Raw genomic sequence first — 16,863 nt, 5'->3', positions numbered from 1 at the left:
AACTTCGCTCAGAATGAAGTAATTTGACAAACATTGTCATATGATTTTTTTTTAAAAACTATTATAGCGCAAAAGATGTCAGCTCTTTATCTAAATCATACATAATGCATCTTAAAGTTAATGTTGACCGTCCTTGATCTCTATAAGGTTTATTTGACACGCTAAAAAACAATAATATATTCACGCTGCACAGTTAGTAACAGATGCATATATTATTTAGGCTTCAACAGATAACGCTGACTAACCAATGAACTACATTACAACCAAATCAACGATGGCCTCGGGACAGGGTATGTATCTTTCTGCTAAAAATAATGCATGCGTTACCGTTTTTGTATAAAACAACGTCATATATAAGACTCGAGATGAAGTAACGCCATCTGATAAAGGGTTGGGGTTAGGGTTAGGTAAATCGGGATTTTATAAACAGTGTGGGTCCGTCATAAACACGGGTATTCATAACTACTACCAACGGTAGTGAATTAAAACCGCAGGTATGTACAGTCAACAGTAATATCAATGATCATTTTTAGGACCGTCACAAAAACGTTTTTTTTTTTTTTTTGTTTTTTTTTTTTTTTGCGGCAGTATCCCCTGTTCTGTAGGATGAAATAATGTAGTATTAGGTGGCTTGTACAGGCTTCAAACATTACACAGCGCAAATAATATACCATTTTAAAATATCTACATTATTCTGTAGATTTTAATAGAGCTTTCTGTAGGAAATTCTACAGTTATAAAGGTTAACTATAATATTCTATACTTTAGCACCTGGTTCACTTCTTGTTTCTGAAGGAATGGTTACTATAGACTTGTATATAAAAACAAATTGGGATAACGCATAGTTGACTTTTGATTTCATTTACATTGATAAACTACTTCACTTTTCTCTCTGTAAATATACATCCTAAATTTTAACGTAACCAATTTCTTAATCCTGTTATTCTTGCGCCCTAAAATCATGAATCTGTCGATTTTACATTAAAACCTCAACTCAAATTACCATATTCTTGATAACCAAATAAGTGATATTAACGTTGCATTCAGACCACCAATTAAGGTCCTCATCTCGGTTCGAATGTCATGCCAGGTTCTGGTGCATATTTGTGGATAACAGAGCTAAATGTGGGTTACGGTACTATGCTACTGTACATTTGTGTATCTCAAAAATTCAATGATCAAGATTTACATATAGACTTTTAAGTAAGATGTGGGGAGGGCTCAGGCCAACACAATTATAGGATCCGGGCTGAGAGACCAGAACAGAATCAGTGGTGATCTGATCTCATTTTGAACGACATTTTAACCGTCTTTTGGTCTCAAAACGACCTACTTATGTTTATGTGGACGTCATCAATACATTTTTACGCCGGCTCGAGTGTATTAATTAATAACAAAATCTTAAAGTGTAAGGATTACACTGAAAGTTAGGCTCTCTGGAGTAATTCATAGAAAAGTAAACCATATTTAGGGTTAATGCTAAATCTACACTCATGAGATATAAATGTGCTTAGTATTCGGTTACTATTGAAAACATTTTTTTTGTTTCTGAAAATAACTAATCGCAGGTAGTGATATTTATCATGAGACAAAGACAACCGTTCATGTCGTTCGAGTGTACAACACAACACATATATTTTAAAAATTTCAAATATACTTCAAGCACAAATGAAACAGATGGGTATATGTACAAAAAGTGCAGTATATCTTATAATCGTTAGATATATCATATGTCAACAACAGACCCATATATATCATATATAGATACTGTCGAATCAACAACTACTTGTCTCACTTGTGATCTATGGAAGGATAACGTTGCCAATATTATTTCAATGTTCACGGTGCAAAATGCATGACAACAGTTCAAAATATGTATTTGAGTTTTACAATTTGAAATCCCCATTGCTCCACAATATCAATGTCACAGTGTTAAAATACATAATATACTTTTCAATAATACAAAACACAGTACGACAGTTATTTTGCACATTACACTTCTCCATTCTGCATTTTGCATAATAGACGAATGCATAATAGAACTAAGCATATCTTAGTTAGTTGTATTTTACGTCCGCTTCCACCGAGGTGATATCGCAGACAAGAACTTAGCATATTAGAACATATACCTTTTATGGGATCTATGAGGAAGCTCATTTGCATACGGAAAAATGTCCGGATTTACACATTGACTTTAATGTTATTTCTCGTCTCTTAGAACGGTTCTAACTTTTTCCCAAATTTTCTTTGAGAACGCTTTCTACCACAGATGGAGCAACATGTGGTAACTTCTTGCTCAAAAGCACGTATGAGGTTCACCATGGAAAACTTGCGATACACAAACTGGATTTAAAGACCACTGAACATGCAATTTTTCACACTACATTTCAACCTACTCAAACTCTCAACTCTCCTATCATTCCGCCTCAAAATCATTAATATTCGCCAAAACCTGACAGAAAATGTATTTTCAAACCCCTTTCTATGAATCGCCATGCAAAAGCGGGAAAAGGGTAAGGGAGAGAAAGACTAAAAATAACTTTCGCCCTTCATTGGTGACGGCGTGGCTGCGTGACGGCGTGACGGTGTAGGAATATTTGGTGAAATGTGTCCTGTATGCCATTACAGATTCTTAAACAGTTACTGCCGGTGAACCACTATCTCTTCTGAAGCTGATCTATTACGCTTATATATTGGGTTACACAATGGCCACATAGGGTAACCTGTGTATACTGGTAGGTTTATATAAATTTATTAAAGTTTTCTGTGTATACTGGTAGGTTTATATAGATTTATTAAAGTTTTCTGTGTATACTCGTAGGTTTATATAAATTTATTAATGTTTTCTATGTATACTTGTAGGTTTATATAAATCACCAGCTGTTTGTCCACCTACCGAAGATGATTTACAGAAATTATCAGAAGAATTAAATTTAAAATGTACAACAGAAGAAATACAAGCTATAACAGGTAGACATGTTTATGTTCCAAATATTTCTTTTGATAATCTTGCGAAATCATAATTAAAATCTTAAATAATTGACATTCTTGTGTATTTTGCTCTGTGCATGTGTATATATGAAATGAAATGGGGTTTAACGTCCAGTCAGTGAAGTATTGACTGGACAGCGGCCCTACAGCCTACCCTTGTTGCAACATAAATGGTTCCTGTAGAAGCACGCTAATGTGCACACGGGACCTCGGTTGATCGTATCAGAACTACTAGATACTGTACCTTACAAATTCTCTCTGTTTTATACCAGGTTAAACCACGCCGTCTTTATTATCCTGATTGATGCTGGACGTTAAACACCCCCACCCCCCTTTCTGTTTCTCGAGTAAGAAGGAATAGTGCTTGAAATACGATATATTTTAAATTTTAGCGCAATTTAAAAGTACAGCAACTTCCTATCAACGTTTGTCAGAACTTCCAGAACCCGCACTTCCGGTTAAATATCCAAGAGTTCCAGGTTACAGACCAGCAGAAAATGACAACCCATATAATGCATGGTAATATAATTAATAGTACATTGTTGGTCATTAATATAATAAATCGTTTTGTAAATGCTTTAATAAGTTTTATTCCTCAAAGTTAACACTCACTAAAGCGTTGAAACCTCATTTGAAAACAAAACGGGGATTTTATACTCAAATCGACAATGGTTAGGCGTAAAAGGGACCCTGTTGGTTAGTTGTCAGTTACTAAGAAGACATATGACCTACACCCACACCCATCTACTCCCTATACCACTGAAATACTAAAATACCTTCAATACCTCAAATACCTTAATTGTTGGGAGCAGCGCCGGCTCCCAAGCCCGGAGTTCAGTTCTCTGGTTCCCGGTGTTGGTCGAGAAATTTGGCCGGGATTTTCCAGCGCGATTGCACCTTTTCGATAGTGGAAGAGGAAGGCCTGACAAGGTCAGATGTCAGTAATTCGTATGGAACGAAAAAAACCCCCAATATCCCGTTTGCACATGGGCATGGACGTAAAAGAACCTTTCACAGTTGGGATTAGAGTAGCACCGATGTCCGGGCAAAATTTCCATCAAAGCACACTGTATTATCATAACATGGCGGTCTTTTAACAGGAGTTGGAAATGTGATATCAAAGGTGCCGCTACAGGTAGATTAGCAGGTAAAACTGTGGGTATTAAAGACAACATTGCCGTAGCAGGGGTACCTATGATGAATGGTAGTAAAATATTGGAAGGTTATGTACCAGAATTTGATGCTACAGTCGTCACTAGAGTCCTAGATGCTGGTAAGAGTTACTCTATTACAAAGTCGTAGAATAAACGTCCTGGATCTCGTGAATTTCTGTAAATTGAGAAGTGATATTATTGAAACACCGTGTACGTTTTTATACGCCCACATTTTCATGTGGACGTATATTGTCGTCGCCCCTGTCCGTCCGTCCGGCCACAATTGTTTGTAATCACTTTACAGGTCACAATTTTTATCCGATTTTAATGAAACTTGACATATAGGTTTATCACCCTACGATCTCATGTAGCTTCATGGATTATGACCCCTGATTGTACGAAAAATGACGTTTTTAGCTTGTGAACACTGTAGAGGTCACAATTTTCATCCGATTTGGTTTAAACTTGAAATGTATGTTTATAACCCACAGATCTCGGTTCCTTTCGATATGCGCGCACATCGGACCATAACTTCCTGAATTATGGTCATAATTTTTATCCGATTTAAAACACCTTTTGAATATATCACCGTTACATCCTAAGGATGGTCGCGTTCGAATTTCGTAAAAATCGGACCGAAACTGGCGGACAACATGGCCACCCCTCGTTCGCAAAATAGTGTCAAAATATTGTGTATCAGGGTTGTGGACCCTCTGGAGGTCACAATTTTCATCTGATTTTGATGAAACGTGAAATGCATCGGGAAATAGACTACAACAGGAACACATATAACAATATTAAATCCACCATTCAGTGCCTCTGCCATGGCAGCGACTGAACTCGGGTGAGTCCATGCACTCGTCCAAGCCTCTCTTCTCTTCCCCGCTCTGTCTGTCTAACTGTCAGTAAACTCCTGATTATATAGCGCCGGAGAATAAATAAGACTCATGATCATACATGCAATTGTCTCTTTATCACGTCATGGTATGCTTACTGACCAGTGTACATTCCTTTAAAGTCACGTGGAGCTTGTACACAGATCACATATAGTTTGTAAATGATATATGAGATTAATTACATGTTTAATTAGATCATAGCCAGTTCGTGCCTTAACAGAAGTTTATACAGAGTTGAAACGTCAATATCATATATTATCAAAAACCAGCTGAGGTCATAAAGTTCTAAGCATCTAAATGATCGTTCAATTTGATGAAAGTTATCGATCACTTTGTCACACTTGTGGGTAGTCCCAGTTCCTTATAAGGTGCCAGTATCCATTTTCGCACCTGTTTAAAGGTATATAAGGCCATGTTTTAGAGACATGTTTAGAGGAGCAGAGACGAGCGCATAATATAGTGATGTACCGTGTTGATGTTATAATTTATGTTCCTGGTGTCTTAAAGTAGCAATGTACCCTGTGTATATTAGTGTTTATGTTCCTGTTGTTCCAGTTGTTCTGGTTCCCGGTGTAAACAAATCCTGTATGTACGATACTGTTCTGTACTATTAGTGTTACAATCGAATATGATATCTGATTCACTTCATTTGATATCTGATTCATTTAATTTGTTGTCTGATTGATTGAAATTGTTATCTGATATATTGTATTCGATATCTGATTTATTGAATTCAATATCTGATTTATTGAATTCAATAGCTGATTTATTTTTATTTGATATCAGATTTATCGAATTTGATAGCTGATTCGTTTGATTTGATAGCGGATACATTATCAAATATGATACCTCGCATTTAATATGATATGTTATACATTGTGTTTAATGTTATATCCGATACCTTGTATTTAAATATGATATTTGATACCTTGTATTTAATATGATAGCTGATACCCTGTATTTAATATAATATCATATACCTTGTATTTGATATGATATCGGATACTTTAATTGTATTTAATATAATATCGGATATCTTGTATTTAATATGATACGTTGTATTTAATATGATAGCTGATACCTCGCCTTCATTACAATGTGTTTTCTAGGAGGAAGAATTCTGGGTAAAACGGCGTGTGAGGACCTATGCTATAGTGGATGTAGCAGTACCTGTTCTAGCGGACCAGTGAGAAATCCGGTTGATGAAACCAGAACTGTTGGTGGATCTAGTTCAGGCAGCGCTGCTCTAGTCAGTTCTCCCTATGTACTTTTTATGTCCGTCATCTGTTGTGATATGTACTGAGTATAATGACGTTTTAGTATGCCACTTCAAATTTGTATTTCTCAAAATTTCATTGTCAACCTCATACAAAATCTGTCGATAGTGAAAAGCGTCCAGCCCACCGAAAATTTCAAGAAAGGTTGGAGCCGGGCTCAGAGACAAGAATTAACATTGAAGTCAATGGGAAATTAATGGTGATCTGCCTCTAGAATGGTCTCCAGATTTATTCCCTTTTGCTGAGAAAACTTGCGAGCTTTGGTAACGATCCGAACTTTGGACTGGTTGTTTATTCTATTGAAAGAAAGAATCCTTTGTGATGCATGTGTACGGTATTCAATCTGTCATTCGATCCTAGGGGTCAGTGGAGAGGGGGGTGGGGGTCAATAGCCTTACCTGATGAATTTTCTTACCTTTCTCCACTTTGTCCCTTCAAGTGAACGGTTGAAATAATATATTGCATGTAGTTTGCTGTTGTGTGAACATCATTTGTATTTGATGTTACCGGGATAGGATTTTTTAAAACAATGTAAATATTGTCACCTTAATATATTTTAATGCCCAAAAATAGTTGTTAAACATGTTTTATTTATAATTGTAAGGTGGCTGGTAAGGTGGTAGATATGGCTATTGGAGGTGATCAAGGTGGTTCCATCAGAATACCAGCATCATGGTCAGGTATAGTAGGAATAAAACCAACCTGGGGTCTTGTACCATATACTGGTGCCATGCCTATAGAACTTACTGTTGATCATTTAGGACCAATGGCAGCCAATGTTCACGATTGTGCTCTTCTCTTAGAGGTGAGTTTATTTACCAAAGTTATAAAATGCACTAATGGTATTTTAAAAAAAAGAACAAAAGGCAACCAGTGGGTTTGGTCTGATGCAAAATAAATGGCATGTTAATACATGGATGACACGATGAGAATTAGGCGTTGTTTATTTTATAAGTGAACATATAAATACAAAATGCACTTAAATTACATCTAGACATTGGAAATCAGTTGTTGCAGTATACCCCCCCCCCCTCCCTCCCCTAAAAAAGACCTGCCTCAATGTATATGTATATTAATTTGTTTTCAGGTTCTCGCTGGTTACGATGAAGGACGAGATCCAAGGCAACCACGTGATTTGAAAAGTGAACCATATACCACTTTAGTAAGTTTATGATGGGAGAAGACTACCCAATATCCCTTTGGGGTAATGATATAAGACGGGCTTACGCTATACAGTGTGCAATAAGGGAAATTTTGCCAGAACAGCGGCGCTGCGTCATACACTCATATCGAATTTCAATTGCCAAGGGATCTTTTACGTGTACGCCAATGTTTGCATGAGACCTGCTTTTCCCGTCCAATCCGACAGCTGTCCTTGTCAGGCCCTCCATTCTGCACCACTGACAAGGCGAAAGCACACTGGCTCGATCCCGAAGAACTTTTTCGGCACACACCGGGATCGAGCCCGTGACCTCTAGGCTAGCGAGCCAGCGTCTTACCCTCTTAGCCACCTTGTCTCGCTTTGCTCTAGACCCCCCCCCCCCACGGCCTGTAATATATTTATATTTAAGCATATAAAGAAACTAATTACATACATAATACATTTATATGCTAAAAATGGTATACACTGGAACTTTTTGGTTTGAGACTGTAGTTTGCAGACGTTAGGACGTTAAACCTCATTAATTCCTTCATTCACTCCTTTATTCATTCCCGTCTTCCTCCCTTCCTCCTTTATTCATTCATTGTATTGTAGTTAGATAAAGGTATCAGCGGGAAAAAGATTGGACTGCTACAAGAAGGTTTCTCCAATTGTACGGAACAAGATGTCGCTGAAATGGTAGAACAGGCTGCCCTGACATTAGCAAAGGCTGGAGCTAAAGTTGAAAAGGTTTCGGTACCGATGCATTTAGATTGTAAGTTCTCTTGATCATAACACGTCACACATTTAGATTGTAAAATCTTTTGTTTTAATATGTATAACACGTGTAATCATTAAACTGCCTCATGATGCACGAAAGACACTTTAAGCGCAACATATATGAGAGAGAGAGAAATGGGGTTTAACGTCCACTCGACACAAACCAGGTCATTTCGGGACTAATTTTATTTACATAATTCGCTTGCGCGTAGGGGTCTTTAGCAGTGGGAGGAAACCGGAGGCCCCGGAGAAAACCCACGAGGTTGGACAGGCGACCCTACTCCTTGCCACGTACAACCGGGGATTCGAAACCACGCCAGTCGACTCAATGACAGACTTTATGATACAGCGCGCGCACGCTAACCATTCAGCCATCCAACCCCCCTATGCTAATTGTAAAACACCTTGCTCTTAATATGTATCTTGTGAGGATAGAAACTGCCTCATGTGGGTGAGATTATAGCTCAGTCGGTGCAAAAAAGCAGGAACTTAAAGGGCCAATCCCGATAATATTTTGGAGAATAAAACTGCTTAATTTTGTGTTAAAATCCCTTAAAATTCTCTACCTTAGGTCCGAGCAACTAACTCAACATATGAGATACGTTTTCCAACAAATTAAACCCGTCAGTCTTCATCTGGAAATGGAGACCGGTGCCCCAAGCTGTATTATGCGGTGTCTGGATGTAACCAGACTTTTATTTTATAAAAATAATGTGTAGGTGGAATTTACCTTTCGTTATCAAGTGCAGCACATGGGCCATTCATTGTATAGACCTTTGACGGAACGGGAATCGATTATCAGGCCATCCAACGAAAAAATTTACCCGAAATCTTAAAAGGGTTACGTGTCCGGATAAGCAGTTTTGGCGTTCACGCCCAAACGACTCTATATTTTGAGCTGAAATTTTGAGGCAAGGTAAATACACCATTCCTCTATATTTTGGCGCTTAAATTTCATACGTATTCAGACTTTTATTTTTGAGACTCTGTTCAAATCGGGACAATCCCTTTAAACCTTATTTTATTTATCCATCCATGTTATATGCTAACTTCACTAACATCTATCCATACCTTTCTTATCACCAGAAATTTAGAGTTATGGCCATTGCTTTTGTTGACTGATATCTCAAACATCTCATCAAAGTAAATTAGTAATTCCACATACATTATTCAAAGCTAAATCTGCCTATTGTGGGTCTTTCTTTAGGCCTGAAATGTTATATTAACTATTAATTAAACATTAATTAACATGACAAGATCATAATCAACTGTCGATGTCATCGGGTATCTGGAATATTATGTAGATTAGAACGGTTCAGCCATATTGTGATTTAATTAAAAACTGAAGAAGTGAGGCTTAGCTTCGATTTGATTGGAATATTCAAAATATTAATTTTGCATTATCAATTTTCGAACTATTATAGCAGGAATGGTTAGCTCTTCATTTAAATCTTACATAATGTATCTTTAAATACCTTGTTTGATATGTTTCAGCATTGGCCATTTGGACAGGAGTGGCCATGCAGGGGGCATACAATAACATGATCCTTGGAAATGGTTAGTAATCTGTAAGCGTTGAGCTGTATTTAAACTGTCTTGTATTGTTCCAGTCACTGGTGTAATGGGAATAAAATCTCTTTACCGAATACTCAGCGAGAAAGTTCATCCAGATTTTCCGGTGTGGTTCCCCCTTGTCAGTGATGCAGGACGGAGGGCCTGACAAGGACAGCTGTCTAGTCCTTCGGAAGGGACGAAAAAGCGAGGTCCCGTGTACACATTGGCGTGCACGTTAAAGATCCCTTGACAGTTGGAATTCGATATAAGAGTAGGCCGTAGTGCCGCTGTCCGGGAAAAATTTCCCTCAAAGCACACTGCATGGCGTATGCCCGTCTTCATTAGCCCAGTTCGGAGCAAAACAGTAGGAAGTTCCGAATACTCAGATCATTCGGATACTAACTTAGAGTATCTACCACCACCATGTGCAAGGCATTGCTGCGCATTCTACGATTTCCATCTCGCAAGATTCAAGATTCTTGTAACAGGGCCCACTGGAGATTGCCACACCACCCATACAGCTAGTGCTGATCACGAATATTATTTTCAACCCACACTGGATACTAGTCGAATACCTAGTTCTGGGTTTGAGATTTTAATGGCGAAAATGAAATGGGATATTCCGACTGCAACGTTTACGTTGAGCATTAAAATAACTTTTGAATCAGTGACTGAAAACAATTGACCCGTAACATGATTTCAGCGGTTGCATTCGTGATTTTCAAAATTATGACATATAAGTAATTTTTTAATTGCAGGAAACGGCTACCAATGGAAAGGGTATTACGCAACGTCGCTACAGGAAGCATTTTTCCGGGGGCACAGAACTCGACCGTATGATAATTCTAAAGCTGTTAAAAGGCTGTGTTTGACTGGAGAATATATGAACAGAAATTATGGTAATAAATTTTATGCGAAAGGCCAGAACCTGACAACGGTATTAACCCAAGCCTATGATAAAGTTCTACAAGAATATGATGTCTTAATTCTACCAACTTTACCATATAAGGCAACAAAACTTCTACAAGCTGATTGCTCAACGACTGGTAAGTAGAGATTTCTTTATTGTGATAGCTTGGATGTGCATAGAGGCAATTTGACTGATTGGGGCTTTGGAACACGATGACTTTGATTCTAATTGGGCGTGGAGCGGGACAGACAGCAGCCACGCTGTTGTCTTGTTGTTATGAGGATGATGATAACGATGATGATGAACGATGAAGATGTTGTTTCTATTCCAGATTACATTGAGACAGCATCAACGATGCTTATTAATACAGCAGCAGCCGACTCAACTGGTCATCCCGCACTCTCTATAAACGCGGGAAATATTGAAGGACTTCCGGTTGGTATGATGATCATGGGACGTCATTTTGATGAAACAACAGTTTTACAAGTGGCACGGGCGTTTGAGAAAATTCGAGATGGAAAATGAGAAGGACGGCGAAGATTTAGTTTAGTTTTATATTTTCCGTTTTTCAGAATATTGAAAGATATAACTATTTTAGGGGTATAATAAAATATAATTAGCATAACATTACTATAAGCATGGGTGTCAAAAAGGGGTATCTATTGCATCATATTCGAGTAGACCAACAATTGGACATGAAAACAATTACTTTAAGGGCCAATCTCGATTATAGTTTGGAGAATAAAACTGCTTAATTTTGTGTTAAAATTGCTTAAAATCGTGCACATAAGGGCCGAACAACTAACTCCATATATGTGACACATTGTCAAACAACTTAAACCTGTCAGTCTTCATCTGGAAATGGAGACCGGTGTCCCAAGCTGTATTATGCTGTGTCTGGATAAAACCAGACTTTTATGTTATAAAAATAAGGTGTATGTGAAATTTACCTTTCGTTATCAAGTACAGCATGTGGGCCATGCACCGTATAGACCTCTAAAAGAACGGCAATAGATTATCAGGTCACCCAACCAAAACAAATGACCCGAAATCTTAAAAGGGTAACGTGTCCGGGTAAGCAGTTTTGACGTTCACGTCCAAACGACTCAATATTTTGGGCTGAAATTTTGAGACAAGGTAAATACACCAGTCCTCTATATTACATACGTACACGGACTTTTAGTTAAAAACATAGTTTAATATGAAATATCACCTGTATTGATTGATAAATCAAAATATACCAAGCGCGTTTTATAACGACACGGGTGTAACACGTAGTGTTAAAGTAGTGATTTCAGGGGTTGTAATGAACGTGTATTTGGGTATAACGTCTATAGGTTATAAATAATATATTCTACTTAGTTATCAGGAGTAGACATAGATATAATAGTGTATTTGCTGGATACAGACACTTCGTGAAGGTATTCTTTTTCAATTGGGGATATATTTAGGCTAATTAATAACCCTGCAAAACATATTCGGTCAATGCCGTTAGAATGTCGGTGATCAAAATATAGCCTCGGGTAGCAGTGAGGGGAAACCGGGAGACCCGGAGAAAACCCACGAAGTTAGTCAGGCGACTTATCCCTTAGTCTATTGGTAGTCAGGTACAAGCGCAGTATCGAAACCGCACCCTACAGATAATAACTTGTAATAGATTTTGTAATTTCATAATTGTTATAGTTTTCCTGTATTTATGTGTTAACAAGGAGTTTAGAACAAAACAGTGTTCAACAGTTTTATCTACTGAACAGAACACGTGAAGTGAAGCCAGAAGCTAAGGCCACGTATAAAAAAGGGCCAGGATAGTGTCTAGTTCTTGTTTAGTGTTGCATCCTGAGATCTGATGCTCATGACAGTATGATTCCCAGTGGTATCGTTCCATTCTACTCCACTAACCTCTGGGTCAATCCACGGGCTTTTGGGAATTCAAATTATCTGCCCTTGATCGTAGCTTGATTCTTCGAACAAATCAAAAAACAGTTTACACATTAGTCTTAGCTTCATTGTTTACGTTCAGCACAATAATCTTAGTTTCAATAAAATGCGAGTTACTTCCCTTCACCCACTCGATTAGTCGATAAAAATAGCAGAATTATCAAGGGCGGATAATTTGATTACGTGTCTCCTCCGTTGATGGAACCAGAGGTTAGTGGAGAACGGAACGATACCACTGTCACACATCCCATTATTTGGAATCCTATACGATTTTGATGCAACTTAAAATATATGTGTCTATCCCAAAGTTCTCGGTCCCTTCGATATTCGCGCACATCAGACTGTAACTTCCTGGATTATGACTAATGATGGTACGAACAATCGCGATTTAGATGGTGGTCTCTCGATCCTACATGTCACAACTGTTATTCGATTTTTAAAAACAGTTAAAATCACAGTTAAACCCTAGTGACGGCTAAGTTTGAATTTCGAGAAAATCGGATCAAAGCTGCCCGACAAAATGACCGCTCCTCGTACGCTAATACCAAGGTTGTTGACCCTCTAGATCTCTAGCAAAATGTGGGGGTATTTTGAACATAAGAAAAGACCTGGATGAAAGATCAGTTGAATAGATCCAATGTCATTGTACCACAGACCAAAAACACTGTAGCAAAAAATCTAATGGAATACAGTACTTTAGAGCTGTAAATTCTCTCTTCGGATATAACAGACTTCGAATGATTCTTCAATTCTTTAATATACCGGAACATAAATATACATATACCGTCATACAGTACTGACAGGCCAGTTACTGAACTTAGTAAGGTATCCTAACTAGTGACTGCCTTCAATGTACAAATTTTGTTATATTTAAGGAAAATCAGATAATAGGATAAAGGTAAATATTGTAATTAAAACTGATATGTCGATAGATGAACAATGCATAAAAGATTAAAGGCTCAATACCACTCTTGTTGTAACTGAATAATATGTCCCAATCTTTATTCTGGTCAACAAATTGTCCTATTTTAGAATATTTCAATTAATTGATGATACAAATTTCATCTTAACACACCTTATTTAAAAATTTTGAAAAATTCAACATAATGGTTTAAAAGGTCTAACGTAAACCTTTTCAAATGAAACTTAGATTTAAAATTATTTTCGAACCCTCTGGACAAGTAAAATAGGATGTAATGGATAATTTACACAACAGGTAGGACACTTAAACATCTAGTACTTAGATAGAGATATTATTTATTTTCTGGAGCTTTCAAGCCAGCAAGAGTGTTATTGTCCCTTTAAACGATATAATAAATCAACAAAAACAATAGATGGGATTAACGTCGTTACCCAATGACGGCTTGAAAAGTGGTGATAGTTAATCTTAAAGCGGTTGATTTAAGAAACATTGATTATGTTAGCGATTGACAGATTATCACACCATTATAATTTCCTCTGTTTTAGAAAAGACGCGTCCATGCGTCTTAATAAACGATACGAAAAGAATAATATATAAATATTGAATTCGTAAAGTTATAAGTTTAAGGAAGGACTAAAATTAAACAATCGAGCAAGGGAGACACAGTGTGAACAGGGCACGCCTACTGTCTGTAGACGCTTAGGCCCATATTTTCGAAGGTAGATTAGTGCTAATCATAGATTTAATCTCTGATTTTCTGACCAGTCATTTTCTGGAAAGCGGACTAAATTTTAAACTAAGATTTATATAAACTTGATTAGCCTAATCATTGAGTTAATCATTGTTCGAGTATACCATAAAATGTGATATTCTGGAACGTCGACTTGTACTTAATCTTTGACAAAGTCACCCCAAATATTTGTCATCTCAGCGGGGTAGTTGAAGAAAGGATTACGTCCATGGATATGCCATTATGATGCATTCAGTTATGCAGTTGTGAACTAAATAAGCATGAAACGACATTTATTTTGAAATGAAATGGAGTTTAACGGGCTAATACAGTTTGCCATCAGAGTATTTTATCAAGGACAGCAGCACTACGGATTATTCTTATTTCGAATTCCGACTGTAATGGATTTTTCGCACCTTACGTTCTGCACCACTGACAAAGGGTAACCAACCAGACAGGATAATCCAGATAAATCTCCTGGTTAGCGAGTCAGGATCTTGCCCACTAAGCTCCCTTTATTTATTTTCAACCCCATGCATTCCCCTTTCTCCATAATTCACACACACTCTTCGCGCATTCTCAAATTACGCTGTCTATCTATAATTATATATATTTTCGATTTACGCCAGCCCCCCCCCCCCAAAAAAAAAAACAAAACAAAACAAAGTGCAAGAAATTTTCGAGGATGCATGTTCCTGAAGCAATAATCGAGAGTTTACAACCTTGATATAATGTACAGAAAAAAGCCCGCGGCCTTTCTTGTTTGTTACTGAATTTTCACCCCCGCCAAAATTGGCTACGGTCCTTTTCACAAGGGTGGATACATGAGTTTTCAAAAGGGGTGGGGTTGGCTTCAGCATATTTGGTGACACTTTCAAGCGTTTATGTAGAGAAAAAACACAAGGCAAAGTCAACTAGAATGACATTCATTGCTTTAAAATAGTTTGTTACATTCTTTGTTGCCGTTTCATATGTTCACACAATATTACCAACAAAGAGGTATAAGAAATGAAAAAAATGAAAAACAGCCAAGTTCAAAACCAAGTTTAGGTCTTTGAAGCTTGATAATTACAAATATATTGTTCATATTTTTATATAATAAATGATATAATATTTAATATATCTCATGAAATTTTATGTAATTAGCACTCAGTTGTATGTATAAAAATTGCAAAAGCAGTATCTAAACGGCTAATGAAATTCCACTGAAACATGAAATAGACACAATTTATGTTTATATAATGACATGTAATACGGGGCGATGCGAACAACTTTATTAAAAATGATAATTACATTTTCATCTTCTATGTGAACGGCCTAGGTCTGGGGTCTTATTTAAAGGGCCAATCTTGATTATATTTTCGTGAATAAAACTGCTTAATTTTGCGTTAAAAGCCCTAAAAATGACCTACCTTTGGGACGAGCAACTAACTTAATATGCTTGATACGTTTTCAAACAACTTAAACCCGTCAATCTTCATCTGGAAATGGAGACCGGTGTCCCAAGCAGTATTATATGGTGTCTGGATAAAAGCAGACTTTTATTATATAAAGAATAACGTGTAGGTGAAATGTACCTTTCGTTATGAAGTACAGCACGTGGGTCATACATTGTATAAATCTTTAAAGGAACGGCAATAGAATATTAGGTCACCTAACGAAAACAAATTGAATCAACCCTTAAAAGCGACTTTGATGTCGACATCAACTGAAATTTTGAGACAAGGCAATAACACTATTCCTTTAAAATTTGGCGCTTAAATTTCATACGTACACTTTTGTTTCAAAGACTCTGTTAAAATCCGCGATGTTCCCTTTAAATAGAAATATTGCAAGTTTATACAACATTGACAAATAATGATAAATTCGGATCTTAATCCGAGAGCATTTTCTATTGTAGTGAAGACAATTACAATGTCAAAAGTTTGTGGGAGTTCAATTTTTCAAGAGAGAACTTTTTTATTCGTTGCCTTTGGGATATTTAATTGTGCAATGGATTTTATTTAACCGGAGTTGATTTCAAACACACAGATAAGTTTATAATAACCAAAGTTAAATAGTTTGTTCATGTTCAGACAGTAGGTCGCTTGTGGGAAGTGTGACGGATAACAACTACTGAAATTCACTGTCCCAATACTAAAAACTTCTACAATACAAAAAATTTCATACTTTGTGAACTCAGGTAGGTCGCTTCTGGGAAATGTGATCTTATCAATACCAAAATTATTTGAACATTCAATGCAAACAAACTTGTCATACTGGCCAGCCTACTCTATATTGAAGTCCGAATAGCACAGTGACACATGAGCAAGCCTGAATAGAGTAGGTTATTCAGTCGACAGATACCTTTCGTAAACCACCTTAACCTTTAAGAAAGATACAAGTGAAACCCTGTAAATCCTCAAAGGAATTTTGTCTTCATTAAAACGACTGAGTAAAGTGCCACGCCCCTTCTTTAATCTATACATATAGACCTTCATTGATAAGACTTATCAATAAGTTAAGCCTCTTACGAAACTTCTTTAATTTAGATAACTCATATGTTTGGATGACCCTTGGTTACATAATTA

The 16,863-nt window shown here is 37.0% G+C and overlaps 1 protein-coding gene across 2 annotated transcripts; it reads left to right on the top strand.

Annotated features, from left to right (window-relative positions):
• The first annotated feature begins 178 nt into the window (after positions 1–178).
• Positions 179–12,407, top strand: LOC130010413 (amidase-like). 2 transcript variants are annotated; one of them, XM_056102396.1, is made up of 11 exons: positions 179–290; positions 2,863–2,970; positions 3,384–3,510; positions 4,092–4,264; positions 6,151–6,290; positions 6,923–7,123; positions 7,406–7,480; positions 8,075–8,234; positions 9,734–9,796; positions 10,552–10,839; positions 11,035–12,407. In XM_056102396.1, exons 1-11 carry the CDS (start codon positions 248–250, stop codon positions 11,226–11,228), a joined length of 1,572 nt encoding a protein of 523 aa, XP_055958371.1. In that variant the 5' UTR covers positions 179–247; the 3' UTR covers positions 11,229–12,407. The 2 variants fall into 2 exon arrangements, with proteins under 2 accessions (XP_055958371.1, XP_055958373.1); XM_056102398.1 differs by lacking the exons at positions 9,734–9,796; positions 11,035–12,407 and having other exon boundaries at positions 10,552–10,676.
• The last annotated feature ends 4,456 nt before the right edge of the window (positions 12,408–16,863 follow it).

The sequence above is a fragment of the Patella vulgata genome, chromosome 7 (assembly GCF_932274485.2).
Source record: "Patella vulgata chromosome 7, xgPatVulg1.2, whole genome shotgun sequence".
NCBI lineage: Eukaryota > Metazoa > Mollusca > Gastropoda > Patellidae > Patella > Patella vulgata.
The sequence above is the reverse complement of the archived record's forward strand: the minus strand, read 5'-3'. Positions and strand labels throughout refer to the sequence as shown.